This window comes from Petromyzon marinus, chromosome 9 (genome assembly GCF_048934315.1).
Source record: "Petromyzon marinus isolate PM22_M1 ecotype Great Lakes invasive population chromosome 9, UKy_Petmar_22M1.pri1.0, whole genome shotgun sequence".
In the NCBI taxonomy this organism is placed as follows: domain Eukaryota; kingdom Metazoa; phylum Chordata; class Hyperoartia; order Petromyzontiformes; family Petromyzontidae; genus Petromyzon; species Petromyzon marinus.
This window is the reverse complement of record NC_133675.1, coordinates 3,735,687-3,762,128: the sequence shown is the minus strand read 5'-3', so window position 1 is coordinate 3,762,128 and position 26,442 is coordinate 3,735,687. Positions and strand designations below refer to the sequence as shown.

The 26,442-nt window shown below is 50.4% G+C and overlaps 2 protein-coding genes across 2 annotated transcripts in view; one reads left to right on the top strand and one right to left on the bottom strand.

Annotated features, from left to right (window-relative positions):
- Positions 1-1,092: 1,092 nt before the first annotated feature.
- LOC116940685 (phosphoglycerate mutase 2-like) lies at positions 1,093-8,728 on the bottom strand. The gene is made up of 3 exons (XM_032950825.2): positions 8,190-8,728; positions 3,521-3,701; positions 1,093-1,395 (listed from the first exon to the last, which is right to left on the bottom strand). Exons 1-3 carry the CDS (start codon positions 8,601-8,603, stop codon positions 1,229-1,231), a joined length of 762 nt encoding a protein of 253 aa, XP_032806716.1. The 5' UTR covers positions 8,604-8,728; the 3' UTR covers positions 1,093-1,228.
- A 12,464-nt stretch (positions 8,729-21,192) lies between these two features.
- IGFBP7 (insulin like growth factor binding protein 7) overlaps positions 21,193-26,442 on the top strand; it is a 38,868-nt gene continuing 33,618 nt past the window's right edge. The window contains exons 1-2 of the mRNA XM_032950827.2: positions 21,193-21,700; positions 23,535-23,790. Coding sequence (XP_032806718.1) covers positions 21,470-21,700; positions 23,535-23,790 — 487 coding nt within the window. The 5' untranslated portion in view covers positions 21,193-21,469. The remainder of the gene's footprint in view (positions 21,701-23,534; positions 23,791-26,442) is intronic.

Genomic DNA, 26,442 nt, shown 5'->3' with positions numbered 1-26,442 from the left:
CAAAGGACATTGGGTTGGTGATGTGGCGGAGGCGGAGGGGCAGATGTCCAAGACCGATTCCAATATCACTCATCACCAATATTATTCCAAGCCGGGGATTGAATTCAGGTTCCCAGGTTCGGAGTGCAGTGCACTAACCACTGCACCACTACTCATTCCAAAAGTATTATATGCTGTACTGCGGAAAAAAAACTGCATTGAACTTTAAAAAAAGACATGGATTGCCATATTGGTGTAAAAAAAGAAAGTGCTTTACAATACAAACTGAACATTGACACAGAACACTCACTTGGACAGCAAAATTCAACACTCTTTTTAATTTAGGATTGCATTTGAAGCACTACAAGCATTTAGCGACTTCAGGACACACATAAATACGAAAGTAAAACGACCAGACCGACAGTGTAAAACTTAAGCCAGTAACCATTGCAGACAATGGTTTAGTGAAATAAGTCAAGGAAATGGTTCCCGTGCTTTCCCTTTATATATCAACATTAATCTGACTGAACTACGACAGACTCGCAAACAAATATCATTTGCACTCCACATCGACTTCGAACCAAATCTTCGACTGGTGTGAACTTGCGTCCGAAAACCGGGTCACATTTACGCACACTTTGAACGTTACCGATAGCGCGCTTGAACTAGCGTGTCACTTGCGCTTGTGTTTTTTTGTTTTACTTTTTTACACGTGTAATTGTACCACGAGGGTGCGATGCCTTAAAAGGAACGGGTCCGGGTGCAAGAGGACTACGACACAAAAACACATTATTAGATGGCGGGTCACGCCAACCAGAGGCACACCCAGGGTTGGGGGGGCAAAAGGAGCAGATTTCCCCCCACCACCCCGAAATGTTCAATCTGCCCTTCGAGGTCAGTGAAATTCTTAAATTTTTCATAAATGTAAAAGTCTAAATAACTCTTAATGTATATTTTATATTAGACATTTTAATATTGCATTATTCAATCTTAGATCATATGCATTCAAACAAATTCTGAATCCATTTGCAGCCTGCTCCTATATTTTGCTCCTTGGGTGCACCACTGACGTGAATAAGTGTCTCCGCTAATGCCCAGCCCTCTCCCTCCCCCCCTTCGCCAAGCCCCTAGCTTTGACTTCATGCTTCACATCCCACCAGGGTGAGCAACGTGCCCGCCGCCTTTCTCCCCCACGTGTGCCTGCGTGCGGCGATCCAGCGGCATGGCCCTCGGCATGGGTGGGCGCCGCTCACTTGGCCTTGCCCTGGGCCGCCACAGCCGCCATGGCTGCCTTGACGGTCTCCTCGTCCCCCAGGAACTGGCGAGGACCCGTGGGCTTGAGGTTGGCGTCCAGCTCGTAAACGATGGGAATGCCAGTTGGCAGGTTCAGCTCCATTATGTCGGCATCCGACATTCCTGGGGGAGTACAATGGGTAGGATGAGGGGAGCAAGTGGGAACAACGGATAATTCACTATTGGGGCGAGGCCCTCTCTACCACTGTGCGGGTCGTGAATTTTGTATGACCACACTTGACCACGCTGGTCAGGGCATGTTGGCGAAGTACCTAAACTTGTAACTAATTATAGGTGCACTTTGTGATGTTGCCACTGGTCGACCCTACTCTAGCTCATGAGCAAACACTCAGCCGGTGCACAGATGGGAGGTCCTGAAAGCCTATCTCTTGCCCACTCAGCAGATCAGGGCTATAATTACAAGCGTGACCTTTTCGTAATGGCAATGTGGCCACTCTTGTCCTCCCCTACATGCAGTCTCTGCTGCGCAGAATGCAGGGCGGCATCCTCCCCATTTAAAGCAGCGCTTCTCTCCTCTCGGGAAGCGACGGTGGTGCAGGGTCGGCTGCGCATAGACGAGAGTGGAGTGTGCCAGACATGGAAGGCACGTAGGATCGGGTTTTGCGATGCTGGATGCCGATAAAGGGCAGGGGAAGGCTTGACCTTCACGAAAGCCAAAACTCAGAACTCGCCTAACCTGATGGTTAATTTGCACTATTGCAGCCATGCACTGCTGTGCAGTTATGTTTTCTGAAACTTCAAGCTCTGTGCACTAATGCACACTGATGATAATGTTTTGCTGTTTGCTATATATGTTTTTATGATGGAAGGGTTCCTTCAAGGCATAACACAGTGCATTAATTAATCAATAACAATACTCTAGCATTGCACGCATCAAAGCATGGACTTCAGATTCGGTTAATTGCAATATCTGCAAAAGATTGCAGAATTGCAAATGACAAACTATACAAATGAGAGAGTAGAAACTAGAAATAAAAAAATGTTATTGCCGAATCGAATCTCAATCCTGAAAAATGATAACTCATCAATTAGCTGAAGGGGTGAGATAATGCATTCTTAGGTCCTTCCCTAAAATGCAGTCTGCAATTCTTTACAACTGCAGCTTCTCTCAAACATGCAATGAAGCTGCTTGTGCAATAGCCAGGCAGTGCCGTTTCAGGGAGAATATTATAATGTGCATGCGCCATGTAACGTGACCTCCACACTGCAAGCTGACCATCTTACAGCTGGTACAGTAGTGACAGTTGCCCTTTCCAAAATGTACCCTCCCAGCCAGCCAGACGCAGGCTTGGCACAAATGCTCTAAAGTGCCAATATAGTATTACCCTTGTCAGCAGCGGTACACAAATAGACTTCAGATGTTCCGTGCAGGCAGCCGTGCGTTTTTTTTCCTGCCGTTAAAAATGGAGCGAGCAAATGTCTGACTGTGTCCTTCTTTGCATCATGCCGATAGACAGACCATTACGTTCAGTGGTTTAGGAAGTTGCAAGATAGCTCATGCTGCAATTGCCGAACTGCACCGATGTACAAATGTCTACATAGGCAATAATGTTACGTAACGGAATAACTTTGCATCGAAGTTAACTACGAAGGCACCCATTATGCATCTGCACTTTAGGCAACTTTCTACTTTCCATTGTCACTCAACATGAATAATAGAGCATTACATTAGGCGTCAAATCATATTTCACCTTGCCATCCATCGGTGGCACTGCAGTGAGGGGGGGGGGAATTACACTCTGAAAATAACGCTGTGGACAATTAGAATTGGCCTTGGTGCTCAGTGTGCACTGTAATTGTTGTGTTAATGAGCGAGGCACACCCACAAAAGGGGAAAAAACCCAGCGTTGGGATAATGGATAGCGTTGGTGCTACGGATCAGAAGATTGCAAATCATTCAGAATAGTGGTCATGGGTGACCCCAAAACCATATATAGGAACAAGGGGGTAGATAGGGATAGGGTCAGAGCTGTGAATTGGCTGCAAGAACTACCAGGGGATTTACCCAGCGACACCATCCTGAAATTCACACCAGCAGCGTAGCTATTGAGCGTGCAGGCGGCGCAACTGCACTCGCCTTCCTAATCGGCTCAAACTCCGGGCTACTAAGAGGGGAGAAATTGGGATAGTGGGGTCCCAATCTCATTCCTTGCACCAGAAACCCATAACCAACCACACTGTACCACTGACTTTTAACACACGCACACAGCAGCCACCCACCCCTTACCCTCCAGGTGCTTGACGATGCCGCGCAGGCTGTTGCCGTGCGCAGCGATGAGCACGCGCTTGCCCGCGCGGATCTGCGGCGCGATGTGGTCGTTCCAGAAGGGCAGCGCACGAGCAATGGTATCCTTAAGGCTCTCGGACTTGGGCAGCTCCTCGGCCTTGAGGTCCTTGTAGCGCCGGTCCTGCGCGAGGGAGAACGGAAACCGCAGCGGCGGCGTCAGTGATCTGTTCATAGCATGGTTCAGCATTGGGGGAGTTGTTGCCCATGATGCTGCTGAACTGTCATGACCCTCGGCTTTACAAAGCAGCCAGTAGGCATTAACGATGTGTTGATTAAAAGTGGAAACTCATTTGATCAATCCCAGGCAAAATGGTGGGCCAGGGTTTGGCCATGTAATTACATATCTATTTTATATCATTGGACCTCCTTTGCCAGTAACAAAATATAAAAATAAGGTTTTTCCCCTTTTTTTCTGGCAACAATACTGAAACCTTTTTTTACAAGCATTCATGTCTGCATTAACCACAAAACTTGCAGTCAAAATGCAAACAAAAAACACTGATAATATATGCGTTGTCCTTGAAACTGATTGGCCCACACCAGAGACCGCTTTCTTTAGAGCCTAGTCTCAATTGGTGCTAGACCAGATGACGCCTCTAAATAAAGGTCTCTCTGGTATGTACCAATCAGTTTCAAGGACAATGCATATATTATCAGTGTTTTTTGTTTGCATTTTTACTGCAAGTATTGTGGTTAATGCAGACATGAATCCTCGTAAAAAAAGGTTTCAGTTTTGTTGCCAGAAAAAAAGAGGAAAAACCCTATTATCTATTTTATACATGAACAGCCCTTGGTCAATCCACTGCTGGATGAAGGCCTCCCCAGTCAGTTATATGGGTTGTTTGACTACGATTAACTCCGATCTATGCGGGTTGGTGTTGGGCAGGCATCAGCAACCTGCGGCTCCAGAGCCGCACGGGGCTCTTTAGGACTGCATCGTGACGTTATTTATTAAGGACCACCATCTCGTATTCACCACATGCATTGCGGCTCTTGAAATAGTTTTCTTTACAGACTTTGTAAAAAATAGCTCTTCTTGTTATTTTGGTTGGCGACCCCTAATGTGGACACACCTCAGGATTGGTTCAGATATCACTTCTCCACTGATGTTAGCTATGGCCAGGAATCAAACTCAATTCGATGGGTTTACAGTGCAGCGTGCTAACTGCTGCGCCACCGCTCCACCACACGTAATAGTCAACCTTAATGTACCCAGGAAAGCCTCACTGAATCAGTCTGGAGATTAGTTTTTACGAGGGTCCTGCTTGGGATGTTTGGCAAATTATTTGGGTATTTTTGTGCGTTGGAGGACATTGGAGTGCCTGGAGAAAATCCACAAGGACAAGGAGGAGAACATTCAAACGTCACTCTCGAAACAGGCCGCCAGAAATCCACTGGCTGGTTTAACTGTCTCCTACTGGCCCCTTAATTTTCGGTGGACACACAAAGGATAAGGTGAATTCAGGGCCATAGAGAGGGAGGGGGGGGAGAGTCAGGTGTGGCAATTTGCCCAGGGCCTTGCGTGTAAAGGCAGAGGGGACGTCATTCTAGAACTTGTATCCCCTGGCTAAGTAAAAAAATGTGGCACATTGTTTGTGGAGTACACCATGTACAAACAAACCAAAACACTGCGTGTCATTTGAAAATAAATGCGGTATTAATTTGTCAAGAAAAAAAACAAACCAATCAATGTCAGCCATTGTATAGCCACCGCTTATCCGTTACTTAGTTTTCAAACGTAAAAAAAGTGGTTGCGTAAGTATTTCTAATCTACTGTATTGCTGGGATGATATCTGTTTTTCCATAAGCCTTACACCACAGATCAGATTATGCACCACAAAAGTCACATGCGGCTCTCTATTCGTAATGCATTCATCTATCCCGCTGCTGGATGAAGACCTCCAAGCCGTCACTATATTTCACGGTCTTGCGAGGGGACAAACCCATCGAATTTCATCGCTCAATCTCCATCTATCGCTAATTTCACGGCTCCATCTCCACGTCATCCCGGGTGTGTTCCCTCCCTTGGCCAACGGTAGCACGTGGTAACCAGACTAATTCCTCCCGACACCACTGACCAAGATAAATATTGCCGTTGTGAATCAATTGCCCATTCATGCTGCTATGCAAAAATGCTACTGCAGCTATTGCCAGTGCTTATGTACAACTAATGTTGCCATTTATAAATGCTGCTCGCTGTCATTGCTCATGCTTTTATTGCAGCAGTTGTTGTGGACTCTGCTGCTGTCCATGTTACTGCTGCTACTTGCGTTCATTGCCGTTTCTGCTGTGTGTACAAATGATGCTACTAGTCGCTGCTGCTTGTTGGGTAATGGGTTCTTATTCTGTATCTTGAACTTCTTTCGCACCGTATGTAGCCAGCTGTGCTAATCGGAGGTGCGGAAGTCTCCTACAGCTGTCGCTGTAAATGCTATTCCTATTGTTGCAGCTGTTCTACCGCTGCTGCTGCTACTACTTCAGCTTCTGCTCCTACAGCGGATTCTATAAGCACTGCTCATAGGCGATGACGCTACTATAGCTATTCATACAGCTGTTGCTACAATAGCTGCCCCAATAAACTGACGATACAGCAAGCTACTGCCGGAATAGCTGCAGCACTGCTCCTATACAGTACCTGTTGGTGCTACTTTTGCTTCATCTACAGCTGCCGTCCCTGCGACAACAGCACTGCTCCTATACCTGTTGTAGCTCCGAAAGGTGCTGCTGTAGGCTGCTAATGCTGTAATTGCTACTATAGCTGCTGTCATAGCCGTCCCTGCTGCTGCTGTCGAGGCAGGAGGAGGCTACGTGCACACGCGCACTCTGTCCATGTCTGCTGCGCGCACTGTGACTCATTTCCGCAGTGCGGCACCGCGGTCTGGGCGGCCGCTTCGACCTCCCCGCTCCCCTAGGCCCAACCCGGGGCCCAACCTGGGACCCCCCCCCATCAAGCTCTGCGGAGTCCCCCCCTCACCCCCTTCACACCAGGGCAACATAACGAGCCACGTTGCACACACGCCTCGCGCAATAGAAATCGCGCCGTATGGGTGGATAGTGTGTGTGTGTGGTTTCTGAGATGTGTGTGTTTGTGCGAGGTGTGGTGTGAATCAGGAGTTGTAGAACAGTTGACGTGTAGGGTGCGTGGCGTGTAAAATCAATGGTGTCTGTACGACAGAGTAAAAATAAGCTGTGGGTGGGGTGTGCATATAACTGTACTGCAGTATGTGGGTTAAGCATGCTGCTGTACGTGTGATGAATGCATGGTCTGCGATGCAAGGCGTGTGTATGTGTCATTTGAATGTGGTTGTATGTGGCGTGTGATGTAAGGTGTGTGTGGTATGCATGTTGTGGGTGTGAGGATGCATGGCGTGTGTGTGGATGCATGTTGTGGGTGTGAGTGTGATACGCTGCGTGCGTGGCATACGTGGATGTGGCGTGTTGTCTGTGGTGTGCGATGCAAAATGTGTTGTCGTCTGGTGTGGCGATTCAAACAAGGCCCCTGCAGCACACTACAACCTTGAGATGTCCTTGCCTGCAGCCCACTGACCAATCAGTAATCATTACAAATACGCTCTATTCTGGTCACAGTATACAATACATGCGTGTGTGTAGTGTGAACACACTATATTGTTTACACAGTGCTGTACAACCCAAGCCACTGTAATTCATAAGCAATTATGTGATAGGACAGTACAGGACCAACAACGTGGAGATGGAGCAATGAAATAAGCCTGTGTGGAGCAGGAGTGAGATGGCAAGGTCTTCATCCAGCAGTCGCTCGATTGTATGGCCGATGGTGTATTCATGTCAGGTTCAGCTCGTGTTGGCTACTGCTGGGACCGTTTTGTTCAGGTGTGCTTAGGTTCAGGTGTGCTTAGGTTCGGGTGTGCTTAGGTTCGGGTGTGCTTAGGTTCAGGCGTGCTTAGGTTCAGGCGTGCTTAGGTGCCGGCCAGGTGTTGAAACGGGGTCATGAGAAATGCGGTTAAGTCATGTACAGTGTCGTCAGCTCTGCTAAAGCCAGATCAAATATAAAATAATCAATCTTCGGTCAGATTTATTCAATCACTATACTGCATGTTATACCACACCTGAACAAAATGGTCCAATCTTATCAGTTGAGGTGGAAACCGACTCTCATCGATTCCAATAAAAAAAAACAACCTATACTGTATGTGCAAGTCGTGATGTTTGATCTTCTCGGATAAAATCTGTGCAATTCGCCAAGGCAATAAAAAAAAATCAGGTGACAGCTTGGACGACGACGATGCCAACAATTGCGCACCGAGCCCAATCCATTCTGCTCCAGTAACCATAGCAATGCCAGCTCAAGGTGCCTCTATTATTACCCTCACCTGAAAACCCGAATCAATGCATGCAAACCGACACGGTTAAACCCCCTATTCGTGTACAGGGAAAACACGACTCTGCAGCTCCATTCGGCGTACAGACGTTTCAATTACGGGCGCAAAAAAAAATACTCGTTTGCGTTTCTCCCTTGTGATGGGACTGGTCTAGTGTGCACGTAGAGGACACATGAAGGCACCGGGGTTGACCAATAATGTCCGAATTGGTCTGCAATAAAAAAAAATTCCCCCTCCAGGGCCCTCACCTGCGCGATGGCCTTGAAGTAAGCGTGATCCGACTCCATGGGGGGTGGCGGCACGTCGAAGGAACGACGCCAGATCTTCACCTGCGCCTCGCCGTGCTTGGCGGCCGTCTCCGACTTGTTGAGGCCGATGAGGCCGCCGTAGTGGCGCTCGTTGAGCCTCCAGGTGCGCACCACGGGCAGCCACATCTGGTCGATCTCGTCGAGCACGATCCACAGCGTGCGGATGGCGCGCTTCAGCACGGACGTGTAGCAGACGTCGAACTTGAAGCCGGCGTCCTTGAGTGCCACGGCGCCGCGCTTCGCCTCCATGAGGCCCTTGTCGTTGAGGTCGGCGTCGAACCAGCCGCAGAAGCGGTTTTCGTTGTTCCAGGTGCTCTCGCCGTGGCGGACGATCACGAGCTTGTACGTGGCCATGATAACGACGGCGGGGAAGACGAGCGAGAGACGCGCGAGACGCTGTCAGAGACGGGGGGAAGGGGTGTGACGGAGGAGCTTCGGGGCAGGGCGTGCGCGGAGAGAAGACGGCGCCAAGGTCGCTCGCTTTTATAGGCGAGTTGAGGAGGAGGAGTCGAGGAGGAGGAGTCGAGGAGGAGGAGTCGAGAAGGAGGAGTCGAGTAGGAGGAGGAGTCGAGAAGGAGGAGGAGTCGAGTAGGAGTCACGCCCCCCGCCAAGGATTCCGCGGTGAACATTGCTGGGCTCAGCGACGTTCCGCCCCACGGGCCTCGTTCTCAAGCTGCACCCAAGCAAAGGCGGGGGATGGGCAGGGACCGCATACGACCCCACTTGGCTGGCGGGACTGAGAGAGAAGTTAAATAATTGTTATTTGTTAGTTCACGTTTAGATTTAGTGTTTTTTAGGGGAGTGGGAGAGACACCCTTCCCGGTGTCTGGGGAGCGCTGGCGACCCGAGTTCGATTCCCGCTCACGGCCAACACCGGTGACGATTTATCTGAACCGATCTTGGGCCTCGCCTAGGTCGACTCAGCCTTAATTGAGTACCAGTTGCGGTGTGGAATAAACATCGCCACCGGGAAGACAAAGGACGGTCGGGCGTGGTGCTGGCCCACCCACCCCCTTCGTGTGCCGTGCCGGCCTTCGTAGCTGCTCACGAACAGCACTTGCCCCGACAGTACGTTCAGGCTATACGGGGGATCTTTGTCTTTGGTATGTGCCCCCCACTCCTCCCACCCCACACATTCCCTTGCGGATACTCACAGCATAGTGAAGGTAGTACAGTATTGTTGACACGACAATACCGATAAGCAATTCCACGTTTCTGCATTAAAAGAATATACGAATTGCATTGCTCTTATATGCTCCCACGTCAATGCTCCCTCCCCCCACCCCGACACACACCGTGGTGAAGTATGGTGACAATAGCGCCCCCCACCCGGACACACACACACGAATTCACACGGCGTCGTGGGGAGGTGACTCATCCAGCAGTGGATTGACCGTCCTGTAACATGCGCACGTCTCGTGCTACTGGGTACACTTTGGAGACGTGCGAATGCGGCTTTTGCCAAGAGAGGAGATGCCGACGGGGTGTGTGGCAGGAGTGGTTTGCTGTGTCACTGCGCTCCAACGGATTCTCTTTCTCCAAAAAATAAAATGTGTACGCGCCGCTGTTTTAAATGTCTCCAATATCAGTCCTCGGAAATCTGCGACGGGGCCACGGTGCTGAGTTGCCGGTTTAAATGTGTACGGTAATCTCAAGCGTTACCGTAGGTGGTATATTTCCAGACTGCTTGGCCCGCGTGGTCTGGTTTAAATGGCCCACGCGAACGCGGCATGAGTCCACGTGGAGGCGTGCGCTGAACGCTGAACGCACGCCTGTATGCGTTACAAGTATATAATTGCAGTACAATTTTGACAAAAAACTTTAGTGACTGCAGAAGTTCATATTCTTTGGTTCTTTCGGTAATGTCACGCAGATAGAAAAATAATAATAAAAAGAAAGTGGAAAAAATATAAAAAATATAAAACAAAAAAAACCCGTTAATGTAGACTGTAGCCTGGTTCTTAATCGGAGTGAGTGTACTGGCAGTCTATAATGTAGACTGTAGACTGGTTATTAAGTTTGGTGAGTGTACTGGCAGTCTATAGTGTAGACTGTAGTAATGGTTCAAACTAGATTTGAAGCTTTCGTGACTGCAGGAATTACTCTTTGGTTCTTTCGGTAAAGTCACGTAGAAAGAAAATAAATTAAATAATAATAGAATACGACGTTTCGAATGCAACACAAGCAACCGTCATCAGGTAAGAATGAATGTGAAAATAAACCTAGTAACCTTAGAAATATAATGCAATACAACAAAGAGAGTCGGCTAACACAACAGTCAACACCCTACCTGGTTGATTACATTTGTGGTGCCACCGCGGCGGAGTAGCTCCGTCGGGGACCGTGCCCACCGCCGCGACATCACCACCAGGGGGTGACGACGCACCGCCCCCCCCGCACAAACGCACACACACCCCACGTAGAGCCGGAAGGGGAGATCACCTGGCCGATAGGTTTTTTTTCCAGAAGCCCCTAATGGGATTAAGTTTCCTGGTTTCCTACGGCGGGGAATTTGGGCGATCTCCCCCCATAGCTGACGCGCACCGCCACGCCGTGACCGAATATCAACGTTACATGGTCACAGCGGAGGCGGCATGGCCGCCGCGGATGCAACGACGCACACATAGCACGGAGCGTGGGAACGGCGGTACGCCTTTGTCATAGGTAGCATTAGGGCCCCCCCCAATAACAACGCGACAGGAACATTCCAACATCTGAATGGATGGGGCCGCCTGGGGGTGTGAACCGCGGCGCGCCTTTATTATAGATGCAATTAGGAGCATTCCAACATCTGAATGGACAGGGCCACCTGGGGTGTGAGAACCACAGTGCGCCTTTATTATGAATGGGATTAGGGACTCGATGACAATGAGATAAAAATAACTCGACCTCCGATTGGGCCGGGCAGCATGGGTGCGAAAGCATCGGAAGGCCTTTTGTTATAGGTAAGCTAATAGACCTGAATGTGAAAAGGACGAAAATAACTCGGCCTCCGATTGGGCAAAGAGCGCGGGGGAGAGACGAAAGTCTTTGCGATCGGGTGGATAAAAGACGGAGGCTTAGCGTAGCAAAGAGATCTTCTTCTTCTTCAAAATCATTGCGGTCCACGGAGCAGGGGAGTCAGCCGTTCGGGACGTCCGTGTGACGAGCCCCAGCGCAGCCAAGCTCAACCCTCTACGGAGACGACCCACAGCCTCGTCCTTCTACAGCGTTCAGCGCCAGTAGAGTGGAAGTAAGCATGAGTAAGAGAGAGAGGTAAGTCTGGGCTAGTTAAGCGAGGGTAGAGAGCGGAGTGGTAGGCAGGATAAATCGAAGCTGGGATCCTCGAAGGATTAGCGCTAGCATTTACTGACTCACACAATCACGCGTAGTTTCACGGGTTGCTCGCGGTAAATAAAATCACCGGTAAGGGGGATAAAACTGTGTCGCGTGGTCTCTGGGAGTGTGCAGAGGAGGGTAGAGAGTGTTTTTGTGCTCGCGCGCATACGCGGCTGTTTGCGGCGAATAAGGGAGTAGCGCTTTGCGCTCGCGTGCGCGCGTGCGCGGTTGTTTACAACGAGACGGAGCGCTTAGCGTGCGTGTGCCTACGCGGCTGTGTACGGTGGTGGTTGGTGCTCGCGTAACCGTGCGACTGTTCACGGCGGTGCTTAGCGTGCTGGGTGTTCGCGTGCAGATGCAGTTATTTTCCACGAAGCGGAGTGTTCAGTGTGCGCGTGCCTACGCGTCTTGTTTCGGTGGCGTTTAGCGCTTGCGTACCTGTACGATTGTTTACAGTAGTGCTTAGCGCTCGCGCGCCTGTGAGACGGTGTTGCGGTCGCGTGCCTGCGCGGTTGTCTCTAGCGAAGTAGCGAACTAAGCGCCTGGCGTGCGCGTATTCGCGCGGCTGTGTAAACGGCCCCTTTAAATCGGCGCGAAGTGATCGCGGCGTGTTTGTTTTTGCTTGCGCGCGTGGAGCGTGGGTGGGAGGGAATCCCGCGGCGGCGCGCCGCACCTGTTTATTCACGTGCAGGACGGGGTTTTACTTTGCGAGTGCGCTCACCGCGGCACGCCGCCGTTGAACAGCGTAGCGCATCGTAAGCGTAGAGCAGGCGGCCGCATCGATTGAAACATGCCGACGCGATCAGCAACACAGTCAGGGGCACAGGAGGGCAAGGAAGTGGGGGCCGGTAGCCCGGACCCAACAGAGCAGCCGGGGGGTAGTGGGACAAATGTAGCGGGGGAGTCGGGAGCCAACGGCCCCGACAATTCGGTGATGGCGGGGGACGTTCGCCCCCACACATTCTTCCAAAGATTGCTAAATATGAGAGAAAGACAAAACAGACACGGAGACACATAGGCAGACACACAGAGAGAGACACACACAGAGACACACAGAGAGACACATTACGTTCACTCAGGTTTAAAACCAGGCTGCAGTCTACATTAATGGTTTTGTTGTTTTCAATGTACAGTATATATTATTTATTTGATCAATTTTATTAACGTTTTATTATTTTTCTATCTACAGTGAGGGAAATAAGTATTTGATCCCCTGCTGATTTTGTACGTTTGCCCACTGACAAAGAAATGATCAGTCTATAATTTCAATGGTAGGTTAATTTGAACAGTGAGAGACAGAATAACAACAAGAAAATCCAGAAAAACGCATGTCAAAAATGTTATAAATTGATTTGCATTTTAATTAGGGAAATAAGTATTTGACCCCTCTGCAAAACATGACTTAGTACTTGGTGGCAAAACCCTTGTTGGCAATCACAGAGGTCAGACGTTTCTTGTAGTTGGCCACCAGGTTTGCACACATCTCAGGAAGGGTTTTGTCCCACTCCTCTTTGCAGATCTTTCTCCAAGTCATTAAGGTTTCGAGGCTGTTTGCCAACTCGAACCTTCAGTTCCTTCGAAAAATTTTCTATGGGCTTAAGGTCTGGAGACTGGCTAGGCCACTCCAGGACCTTCATGTGCTGCTTCTTAAGCCACTCCTTTGTTGCCTTGGCCGTGTGTTTTGGGTCATTGTCATGCTGGAATACCCATCCACGACCCATTTTCAATTCCCTGGCTGAGCTAAGGAGGTTCTCACCCAAGATTTGACGGTACATGGCCCGTCCATCGTCCCTTTGATGCGGTGAAGTTGTCCTGTCCCCTTAGCAGAAAAACACCCCCAAAGCATAATGTTTCCACCTCCATGTTTGACGGTGGGGATGGTGTTCTTGGGGTTATAGGCAGCATTCCTCCTCCTCCAAACACGGCGAGTTGAGTTGATGCCAAAGAGCTCCATTTTGGTCTCATCTGACCACAACACTTTCACCCAGTTGTCCTCTGAATCATTCAGATGTTCATTGGCAAACTTCAGACGGGCATGTGTATGTGCTTTCTTGAGCAGGGGGACCTTGCGGGCGCTGCAGGATTTCAGTCCTTCACGGCGGAGTGTGTTACCAATTGTTTTCTTGGTGACTATGGTCCCAGCTGCCTTGAGATCATTGACAAGATCCTCCCGCGTAGTTCTGGGCTGATTCCTCACCGTTCTCATGATCATTGCAACTCCACGAGGTGAGATCTTGCATGGAGCCTCAGGCCGAGGGAGATTGACAGTTCTTTTGTTTCTTCCATTTGCGAATAATCGCACCAACTGTTGTCACCTTCTCACCAAGCTGCTTGGCAATGGTCGTGTAGCCCATTCCAGCCTTGTGTAGGTCTACAATCTTGTCCCTGACATCCTTGGAGAGCTCTTTGGTCTAGGCCATGGTGGAGAGTTTGGAATCTGATTGATTGCTTCTGTGGACAGGTGTCTTTTATACAGCTCGTTACCTGTATAAAAGACACTTGGGAGCAAGACATCTTTCTGATTGAGAGGGGGTCAAATACTTATTTCCCTCATTAAAATGCAAAGCAATTTATAACATTTTTGACATGCGTTTTTCTGGATGTTTTTGTTGTTATTCTGTCTCTCAATGTTCAAATAAACCTACCATTAAAATTATAGACTGATCATTTCTTTGTCAGTGGGCAAACGTACAAAATCAGCAGGGGATCAAATACTTTTTTCCCTCACTGTACGTTGAACTAATTTCCCACTGCACGTAGCCAATCGTGCTAATCGAAGTGGTTATCTGGTATGCTGAGTTAGTGTCATATTTTGTTGTTTTGCGGAATCTCAATTGCAAAATAGATTTAATCTCAGCTTGCCCTCGCATGGTTAAATAACGGAAGACATTGCCATCAATAGTGCTGACCATGATGACATCACAGGGTTGGCGTCTCACGCAGAGATCAGCACACGCAACACACCAGCCCCCAGCCTCAGTAGGTGGCCTGTTCAAGGCAGTACAGCTAATATGTTGCTGGCCCAAGTGCGGATAAGAAATTAATAGTAGCCATATTGCCATGTGCATGAGATTTATCCGGACGATTCCTTACTTCCCCACATAGCATACACCGCACTCAAGTTATGAATTGGCCAGACATCACAATGCAGGACCTTCCCCAAGCATGGTTTTGAGACTCAGTTGACGCTTGCCAGGATAGATAGTAGATTCAACTATAATTTATTGATACTGGTGTAATGAGTGGCTCCGACACGGTAAGGACTTCAAGTTGTTTATTAATAAATCTTCGGTACAGCCTCGGTTCTCTCTCTCTCTCTCTCTCCGCGGATGTCAACCCGCTCGGGTGGCGCTGCGGTGCCCCGCGCCACGTGGCGCTCACCCCGCTCACCGACACGCCGCTGGCTAGGGAGCGACTGAGCGGCTGGAGGTCGAGCCGCCACGTGGCAGGTGGAGACGGCGGGGCAGCAGCGACAGGAAGCTCCTCTTGATTTCCAGACATCGACCCCTAACGTTGCCGTGCCCCCGGCTTATATTCGCTCCCCGGAGGCTAAGCTCCGCCTCTGGCCACGCCCCTCCTGGAACCTTCGGGAACGTTCCAGAGGCTTCCCTGGTGGATCCGCCCCATCACCTTTCACCTAGATGTAATGCCCACTATAGATAAACATAGACTGTATAAGGTAATGTACCCCCCACAATAATACAGGAGATGGCGCTCTCTTATTACACTTGTGTAGAGTACCAATCAATCTCAAAGACAATGCATATATTATGTGCATGTTTTTGTTTCCATGTTCACGACAAGTTTATGTGGTTAATGCTGACTTGATGCCTTGCAAAGGGTATCTATTTAGTCTTTGAACATCTTAACACATGTTTTATTGCCAGAAATGATAAAACCTACTCGATTTTTTTTCATTTTCCATACTGGCAAAAAAAGGTCTCGTAGACGCTATGTAATGATTTAGAGCGCTGGGTCAAACCACTGTTGGATGGATGCAGGCCTCACCATGGCGTATCATTTGTGGGTGTTTGTTTGGCCATATTTTAGCTGGGACAGGGAATTGAACTCAGTTCCCCCGGGTTCATCCCACAAATACGGCTCACCACAGCGCCAATGCCGCCCACCCGTATTGCCTTACTTTCGGGTTCAGAAGATTCCCAAGGGTTACCGCTGGGTGGCGCTGTCTACCCGTGTCACGAGTCGATTCAACGCTGAGTGTCGTCCGCGTTCAGGTCGCTGCAGAGGCGCACAGTCGCTATCACGGAGTCGACCTGCCCGTGGAGTCGCTCAAACATTGGTTCTCGTTGCGCTTCATCGCGATAAAGTGAAGCGAATAATACGATGAAAGCATTTATCGTGGGAATAATGTTTTTGAAGCCACCGCCTCCTTTGCCAGTAAGTCTGCGACTACAAAACAAGGTCGAGCACTTCTGTAACTGATTGGCTGCTTTTTTTTATCTAACATACACACGGTACCTATGCATCATCAGCCATTGCATGTTCCACTGCTGGAAGACGGTCTCCCCACGCCGTCGCCATCTCCCCAGGATCATACAGTGCCACAACCCACCTCACTCCGGCACGTGCGCTGGTCCCATCGCTCCATCTCCGAAATCGGGGGGGGGGGGTCCCTCGTCGGTCGAGTTCCCTCCTTTAGCTGCTATTCCACCGCCAGTTTCATCCGTCAGCTGTCGGTCCCTTCTAGCCATGATGTGTCTTGCGCAAGCCCACATCACGATGCAATGTCTGGTTTGCGTATCTCCCCTGCGCCATGTGCTTCTCTGTCTCTCGGTGTAACTCCGAGCATGCTTCTATCCATGCGGAATTTTCTGCAATGCTTCCAATGGCTCTGTCAGTGTCATTATTTATGATCAATGCCATAGTGTGTCATACGCACCGATTGAACATTTTTTTTACCTTCAGAAATATTGGTATGGGGTTCATCATTAAAACATTCAGTGCTTTTTTCTTCTTCAAAAAGATAGCTGGTTCGCCTCTATATTTACTGATTTTGATCCCGATCCGCCTTCAATAATAATTGTCCTCATTATACATATTTTGGTTGTATCTGCCAGATGTGTCCTTCCAACAATTATTGTTTTATTTTGTTGTACTATATCCGCTGTCAAAACACGCAGCACATGCATGCCCCGTTTAACGAAAACAAGTTAGAAGTGAAAGGAACATATTTCACAGTAACCGAGCCAAATGCAATAATTCACTGCACGTGTGCCCATATGTGGCTATTGGGCTTATCAGAAATCGCGTACACCCACTGCGTGTGAGGAATGAGGGTCACGCATGTATCATGTGAGTACAATAATGGACACGTGTGTGCGCGCGCGCGTGTGTGTCTGTGCGTATCTGGGTAGCGGTTCGCGCGCTGCTCTACAAAACCGCCTACCCGAGTTCGATTCCCGCTCACGGCCAACACCAGCGACGTTTATCTGAACCGGTCCTGGGCCTCTCGCAGGTCGAATCGACCTCAAATGAGTACCTGGTGCGGTGTGGAGCAAACATCGCCACTCGGGAGACAAAGGCGGCCGGGCGCGGTGCTCGCCACCCACCCCATTGTGAGTCGTGCCGACCTTCGGAGGTGCCCGCTCACAGCACTTGCCCCAGCAGTCTGTCGAGGCTACACGGAGGGAACGTTGTCTCTGTTTGTATCTGCGAGTGGTGGGGAGTCAGCGCTGTCAGGCAGCGCGCCACTTGTAGGCGCCTTTATTTCCCCAGCGTGCACGCCGGGTTGAAGTCGGAGGGCATAGTAGACGTTGTGAAGCGATAAATGCAGAGCACAGTACAATAGATTGCTGGTAAAGTTAGCTCCGTAAGCTATAACAACCTGTTGTGTTACTGTGCCTCGTGGTGTTGTGTAAAGCGTACTCTGCAATGTGATCCTTTCAGCTATATCTTGTGGTGTTTTTGTTGTTAAATTGGGGAATGTGCTGCTAATCCAAGCACTGTCCAGGCTCAAACAATCCGGCTTAGCTTCTCAGATAGGATGAGATCGGGCATGCCTGCAACACTCGAAATCCACGCAGATTCGCCCCTGCCTTACACACACGTGTCCAACACGACACGTGGTCGTATTGGACACGTGTGTGTGTACAACACGTGTTATACACGTGTGTGTGTACAGCACGACACGTCTGTGTGTACAACTAGTGTTGTACACGTGTGTGTGTACAACACGTGTTCTACACGTGTGTGTGTGTGTGTACAGCACGACACGTGTGTGTGTGTGTACAACTAGTGTTGTACACACACACACACACACGTGTTATACACGTGTGTGTGTGTGTGTACAGCACGACACGTGTGTGTGTACAACACGTTGTACACGTGTGTGTGTGTGTACAGCACGACACGTGTGTGTACAACACGTGTTCTACACGTGTGTGTGTACGACACGTGTTCTACACGTGTGTGAGTGTACAGCACGACACGTTTGTGTGTGTACAGCACGACACGTGTGTGTGTACGACACGTGTTCTACACGTGTGTGTGTGTGTACGACACGTGTGTGTGTACAACTAGTGTTGTACACACACACGTGTGTGTGTGTGCAACACGTGTTCTACACGTGTGTGTGTACAACACGTGTTCTACACGTGTGTGTGTGTACAACACGTGTTCTACACGTGTGTGTGTGTACAACACGTGTTCTACACGTGTGTGTGTGTACAACACGTGTTCTACACGTGTGTGTGTGTACAACACGTGTTCTACACGTGTGTGTGTGTACAACACGTGTTCTACACGTGTGTGTGTGTGTACAACACGTGTTCTACACGTGTGTGTGTACAACACGTGTTCTACACGTGTGTATGTGTACAGCACGACACGTGTGTGTGTACAACTAGTGTTGTACACGTGTGTGTGTGCAACACGTGTTCTACACGTGTGTGTGTACGACACGATGCGTGTGTGTGTGTACAACACGTGTTCTACACGTGTGTGTGTACAACACGTGTTCTACACGTGTGTGTGTACGACACGATGCGTGGTCGTGTTCGTAGTCGTCGCCAGGAGTGGGGCGTCGCCTGCTTTATATTAGCATTAGCGTCACACTCTGCAACAACAACAAACGTACCCAAAGAATTGAGTTACCGAAGAATGTCATGTTTGGACTTTGCTTCACTTTTCCGTGGCAGAAATCAACCAGTCTGTGCATAAGCCAACTACTATTGACGTCTCACAAACTAGCACTTGTTTTAAACTACACGGAAAAATATGATGTAAGTGGTGGTGGTTGTTCGGACGATGATGGTGATATTGGTGATGGTTGTGTAGTGGGTATAAAATGTAACGGATAACTTCTTGTGAGACAACACGATATTTATTGGCTCTTTTACAAGATCCCTAACAGAAAGGGTATAACGGCCCCTTTACCCGATACCTGGGGAGGTATGGCCTCAGGACTACACGGGCCCTACCACTGGGAACCCCGAAACATTCCGCCCTCGGGCTGGGGCCCTAGGGGAGGCTATTCTGACCCGGGTCTTCGGGTCCTGACCACTGGCCTCACTGAGCTCCGGCCCTTAGAAGGACGGCGGAGCTTGGGGTCCAGGGTCCTATCCTCCAGGGTTCTATCTTCCCCTGACCACTAGCCTCACTTCGGCTTGGAGACGACTAAGCCAGACCCTTGAGAGGTCCGGCTTATATACTGGTTCTGGCTCGCTCCGCCCTAGCCACGCCTCCCTTCCAGAACTTTCTGAAAGGTGACATCATCCACCGGTCCCCCCTCCCGGGGTCCCGGGGAATGTGTCCCAGGATCCGTTTCCCAGGGATTGTCGTTGGCCCCTTTTGGGCCATGGTCATTACCACTGACGTGACAGCGCTTCCGCCCCCTATTAACGAGAAGGGGGAGCTACCAGCCCACAGAGTGGTGAGTGCCGGTTACCCCTACAGTTGCGATGATGATGATGAAGAAAGCGGTGGCAGTGTTTGTAACGATGCTGATGGTGATACAAGTGGTGGCTGTGATGATGAAAGTGTCGACAGTGGTTGGAAGTGGTTGTGATGCTGATGATGAAAGTGGCGGTTGTGGTGGTTTTCATAATGATCTTCAGATTGTACGCTTTGGTCCTCTGACACCAGTGACACGTCACCTGAGTGAGTTATATGTTAATAATAAAATGTGGGGAGATGTCTCTCTCTGCCTGCTCATATTCAGGTCATATATTTTACGGACGTCCGCCTGGCCGAGTGTTTTATTGTGCCACGGTGTAATTGTGTGCCGGTCGTTCCCAGGACACCCTTAGACAGTTACATATCTCACACGTGCGTATGGTCATAAACATTTTATATCTGTACGCCGGGCGGTGGTGGAGTGGTTAGCGCACTGCACTAGGGGGCCACGGCGGCTGGCATCGGCTGAAAGGTGACGTCCACCCTTCGCCTGAACGCTCTGAATAGCGTGGTGGGGTATAGTCAACCATTGCCTCTTGACCGACACGGAGTGGGGAGGACTTCATCCATCTTTGGATGAACAAAGGAATGACCATTATACACTGCGATACGTCAATCAATAGAGATTAATTGATTAAGGACCCAACGAAGAAGATCCCTGGTTTTGATTTTCTGCAAAGCTCATGGGGTCCATCCTAAACCACATCCGCACAAACCATGGCAGATGGGGATACCTGATGCACAAATGGAAAATGAAAAAAACTCTCCAGTAGTGTGCGACTGTGGTGATCCAAAACAGACTATACAACATGTAAAGATGCAATGCCCGATCCATAATCTCGAAGGAGACATCGGAGCGATCCATTCCGCTGCTCCTGACGCGGTTGTCTGGACTTGACCACCTGAATGTGAAATTGTCGTCGTTGCTTGGCATCTACATCAGCAGGCATACGAAATAAGAATGATCATTAATGGATGTGTACATGTGACCATGTGAGTCGTTTCAACTCCTGCAGGGTCTTCTTTAAAAGGGACGATTCACACTAGTAATGGTTACGGGGACGGTTATTGTCTAATTTGTTGATTTCACATGAGTTTGCCGGCAATATTTACACTTCGAGCAACGTGCATTATATGTAGCCAAATGCTTGTAGTTGATGTCACACGATCTACAACGTTCACTTTGTAGCAGGCGATAATCTAACGATGATGTTGATGGTCATTACGTTTATGATTGATGATGGTGACCATAATGATGATTATAACGATGAATATGGTTATAATGATGATACTGGTGATGATTATTATGACGACGATAGTAATGGCTGATGCCAATAATGATTGTTATTAATGGTGGTAGTAGTAGTAATAATGGTGGTGGTTAAACAGACACCATCGTCACTGAAGCAGCACTGCTCAGCAAACAGGGGTTGGTGAAGAGGAACGGCTGAAGGAGAACGGCGGGTGGATGGGGTGGTGGAGGCGGGTGGACTTTTGCTCGGAAACTCCCGATCGCAAGAGCCACTCCCGTGGAGCTAATTAACCACCCACAGCCTCGCTCCACACAACGCTCCCAACTCGGTCTCTCCCCCCCACCACCACCACCACACAACCCCTTCCCGTGCCCCTAACCCCCCACCACCCCCTCCACGCGCGTCTCCCCCGGGGGACTGGGATCGCGCCTACCTCCTCCCACCACCACCACTACCACCCACCACCTCCCACCACCATCACCACCTCCCACCGAACAGGCGGGGCCGCTCTCTCAACTACAGCAGCGAAAGAGCAACCCAACCCAAACCCGTCACTCCGTACAGGAAAGCAACAGCGGCTGCAGCAGGAACGAGCGCTCCTCTTCAGCACGGTCACCACTCAGGTAGCAAAGTCGACTCGCCCGCCGTGTCGATCTTGGTCTAGACGATTGTCTCCGCTGCTAGGCAATTACCTTTTGCCAACCCATCCACCACCAGCCACCAACTCCTGTAACCATGCACCTCGCGTCGCCGCTGCCCTTGCTGGGAGTCGCTGCCCTTCTCTGCGCCGCGCTGCTGCTGCTGCCCGCTACTGCCCAGGCTGGGGAGCCTGGCGGGCAGCGACGGAAAGGAGTGAGCGGGCAAGGCGTGGCGAAATGCCCCTCGTGCGACAAGATCAAGTGCCCCGAGCTGCCGAAGGAAAAATGTCCGCAGGGGTTCATCAAGGGCCCCTGCAGTTGTTGCAAGGTAAAACCAACCCCCTTCCCCCCCCCCCTGGCCCCCATCTCCTCGGGACCCCTGTTCCCTATACCCTCGATACTGTATGTCCCGTGATCATCTACAACGCCGGTTTCCTCGGCACGCCGAGTTTCTCCGGGACTCCCAAATCCCAGAGCCAGTTTTAAATCCGACTCCACCCCCTCATGTGATACAGTTGTTTTTTTGTTGTTCTGATTTCTCTTTGCTTTATTGTTGTGCCTTATTTTATTTCATTTGCTTTTGTCATTTTGGTGACCCAGGTTACTCTTGCAAATGAGACTCTTCCTGGTATCTTGAGTTCGCCCTCGGTTCAACAAAATAAACTTGAAACTTCAGTCTTGAGACTCTTGATCCGACGGCCCCTAGCTTCCTATGTTTACACCGCAGAACAGCTACAGACAGCGGCAGCTTGGGGGAGGCCTTCATCCAGCAGTGGATTGGCCATGGCTGAGGATTATGATGAGCTTTATTTGATCCCATTGCTCTGAGCCTTGGTTGCCAAACTTCAGATTATAAGTATTATTTGGTGATGCTGCGTTTGAAGTTGTGCACGAATAACAAATAAACGCAACACATTTATTCATAACAGTGTAACAATATTAGGCGACGTTTCGGGCAATGACCCTTATTCATGTATATTGATCCTAACTCTACGATGCTGACTTCGCGAAACACCAAACCTCAAAAGCTCCTGGTGCTTCCACGTCGACTCCACCGCCACCATGAGCCGCGAGTATGTTTGTACCTAGGTTCGATGTCGATGCAAGTTCTCAAGGTCTCCGGCCAAGTGTGTGGGGAGGGCGGGAGGGGGCCTCGAGGCTTCGTAGGGGTCGCCCCCATCTCACGAACTTCGCGGCTCCGCGCAAATCATCCGTAACGCGCCGTGTTAATTATTGAACGAGCGGGAGGAATCTCAGGTCGCTGTTAATCAGTGCTCGCGTGCCGGAGCTATCCGGATGAATACTCCTTTACCAACTACTAAACTAAGTGGTTTTTTTTTTACCAGGTATGGCCCACTGAGCTCTATACAGGAGCTCTTTTTCAGAAGCGACCTGGCCACAAATGATAGCTCAACGAAGTGACTTATCGTCGTGTGGAAATGTAAAGCAGAAGCCAAACACTCTGAACGAACGTCAATTCTAAATGTGGATGGAAAAACTGGAGGACCCGGAGAAAAATCGACGCGACCACGGGGCGGGCCGTGGGGGACGTGGGGGGGGGGGGTATTTGACCATACTTCACCACCAAGCGTGGCTCGGTGAAGGCAGTGAGCATAGATCTGGCAGCCGTTCCGAGATCGGTGCATTCTGAGAAATTTTGGGCAAAGGCTCAATCATCGTATCTTAAATTAAAGTTGATCAGTAGTTGTACTAATTGACAACGCTGCTCCGTCCGTGGGCTGTCTCGATGCGAGGTACGGATGGGAGCGTTGAGCCAGCCAGGTCAGGGTTAGTCAGGGGGCATCAGGGTGTGGCGATGTACCGATTCGTAGATAAATATGGATTGTCAAGCTCACGTGTAAGAATCTATATATATTTGTATCGTTTATGTCGTATGCAATGGGTTCCCGTGAGTGTTCATTGGTGGTCGATGATGAGTGGCGGTTGATAGTGAGTGGATCGGTGGTGGGTGGTGAGTGGATTTGTGATCGATAAAGTGGATGGGTGGACGATGGTAAGTGGTGGTTCATGATGGTTAATGTCGAGTTGGCGCGCGATGGATAGAGCGAATGAATGATAGCGGTTGGACGATCTATTGACAGTACAGTTAAGAAATGCGCCTTCGAATTCTCGCCTGCCCTCAACTGCCCGCCCCCCCCCAGGTTTGCGCCCGGGTCGCCGGCGAACCGTGCGGAGGCAGTGACCAGGGCCGCTGCGCCCTGGGCTACGAGTGCCAGAGGCCGCAAGGGGCTAAGAAGCGTGGCCACGGCGAGTGCGTGTGCAAGGCCCCGTACCCCGTGTGCGGCTCGGACGGGATCACCTACAGCTCCGCGTGCGAGCTCAGGGCCGCCGACTGGAGGGCGCAGAGCCGCGGGGACGCAACCGTCACGCAGACCGGCAAGGGGCCCTGCGGCAAGGGTGAGTGGATGCTGGGGGGAGAGGGATGTTGACGCTATGGTGGTTTGGTGCAGGTGAGTGTGGGGGGGTGCAGGTGAGTGTGGGTGGGTGCAGGTGAGTGTGGGTGGGTGCAGGTAAGTGTGGGAGCAGGTAAGTGTGGGTGGGTGAAGGTGAGTGTGGATGAGTGGGTGTAGGTGGGGAGGGTCGACTCAGCCTCAAATGAGTACCTGGTGCAGTGTGTAAACATCGCCACTAGGGAGACAAAGGCGGCCGGGCGTAGTGGTGGCTACCCACCCCTCGTGTACCGTACCGACATTCACAGGTGCTCGCTAACAGCCCTTGCCCCAACAGTCTATTAAGGCTTTTCTGGGAATATTTGTTTTTTGCAGGTGGGAAATGGTAGTGCAGTGGTCAGTGCTCTCTCTCTCACGGCTAATACCAGTGACGATTATCTGAACTCTCCTTACGTCTACTCAGCCTGAACAATTTGTACATGGTGCGATCTGTAAACATTGCCAGTGGGGAGACGAAGGTGACCGGGCGTGGTGCTGGCAACGCACCCGTCCGCTCGTGCGCCGTGCCAACCTTCACATCGGTGCTGCTCGCTAACAGCACTTGCCCCAACAGTCTGTTAAAGGCTATACGGGGATTCTTTGTCGTTTGATGTATCGTGCAGTCTTTCTTTACTCTGTGTCGAGGACAAACTACATCTTTAGGAGCCCACCCCAAAATGAATGATGCGTGCATGTCCATCTCTGTCTGTCCCGTGGGACCATCAAAGAGGCCAAAGACGGCTCTGTTTTTGCGTACGACGTGTGATGGGCGAGAGGGAGACCTCCTCCCCTTTTTAAACGCGAGCGAGAACCCAGCCGCGCGGTGCAGCGCGGAAGAGAGAAGCAGCCGAGCGCACGAGGGGCTGCGGGACAGTGCCCGCTCACAAACGCCGTTTCGTTGCCATTAATCCGCATTGTGCGCGAGCAGAGGATTAACGGCGTGCGCATTGTGCGCGCTCGTAAACTCCACCGCGTGCGGTGTGTGTGTGTGTGTAGACTACACACAAACTACACCCGCGCAGTGCACACGCACCTATAAACACATAGTCTGGTCCGTGTGTAGTTTACACACACACACACACACGTGTAGTGTGGTGTACACACGCGTAGTGTACATGCATGCATGTATACACACGTGTAGCGTTCACACGTGTGTAAACATGCATACACATTCGAACTGTGAAGCGCGCGCACGTGTGTGACGCGTGCACGCGTGTGGTTTGTACACGCGTGTGGTTTGTACACGCGTGTGGTTTGTACACGCGTGTGGTTTGTACACGCGTGTGGTTTGTACACGCGTGTGTGCAAGCTTGAACGCGGGTAACCCTGTTACCATAGAGAGGTAACAACCGTCGCCACCCTTGCGTCAGCCGAGTTTGTTCGGGGCTCAGGGACCTTCACGACCTCGCTTCAGCCCTCCCTAGGGAACGGCTGTTTTCGTGATCCCTGGCCCCACACTGCGGGCCAATTAAAGCCCCCCCCCCCCTCATCTTGCACCCAGTCCTGGAGAATCGCCGGCTCGCTCTTCCTCCTCCACCGCCTCCCTCTCTCCTCCTTAAGTTCGCTCCATCTCCCCGATTCCGCCACCCCCCCCCCATCTCCACCCCCCATCATTCTTCCTTCCTCTCCTCACCACTCCTTCCCCCCCCGCAGTGGATCGACAAAGGGCGCAACATTATCATTATTTCTAGATTTAAAGCTTTCGTGACTGCAAGGATCCATACTCTTTGGTTCTATTCGGTAAAGTCACGTAGGTAAAAAATAAAACAACAAAAATCAGGACGTTTCGGCCGCTTGTGTTGTGGCCGAAACGTCGTGATTTTTGTTGTTTTATTTTTTACCTAAGTGACTTTACTGAATAGAACCAAACAGTATTATCATTATTATTGTGCACGTACAATTGCATGTTAACGCACCGTGCGTAGCCAACCGTGCTAATCGGAGGTGCGGAACAATTGGCTGTTGTAACGGATGTCTGTCAGCCTCTGCGTGTGAGGCCTCCCCTAGGTCGACTCAGCCTCAAATGAGTACCTGGTTGCGGTGTGTAAAACACATCGCCACTGGGGTGACAAAGGCGGTCGGGCGTGGTGCTGGCCACCCACCCCCTCGATATGCCGTGCCGGCCTTAATCGGTGCTCGCTCACAGCATCTACCCCAACAGTCTGTTAAGGCTACACGGGGGATCTTTGTCTTTGAGAGAGCAGAGTGTAACTCGGGTTCCAGAGTGGCCCGCTGGACTGGTGTTCCTGGTAGCTTTCCGATCACACTAATCAAGTGACACCTTTTGCTCCCACGGAAACATTTGGAATATCTTGTCTTGTTACCATAATACTAGTAATAATTCTGTTCATGACCAACATGCTGTGCATGCCTTTGGTCAATCCACTGCTGGATGAAAGCCTTCCACATGCCCTGTCGGTGGTGGTGGGGGGGGGGGAGGTATTGAACCATACTTCACCGCGCTGGTCAGTGCGGGTTGGTGACGGAGGCTCAGTTATCGCATGCCGCTGATGTTAGCCGTGGCCGAGACTCGAACTTGGGTGGCCAAGATCAAAGCCGAGTGCGATAACCACTGCGGCACCGCTCTTTTGTCCAGACTGGTTTTGTTGTATCTGCCCTG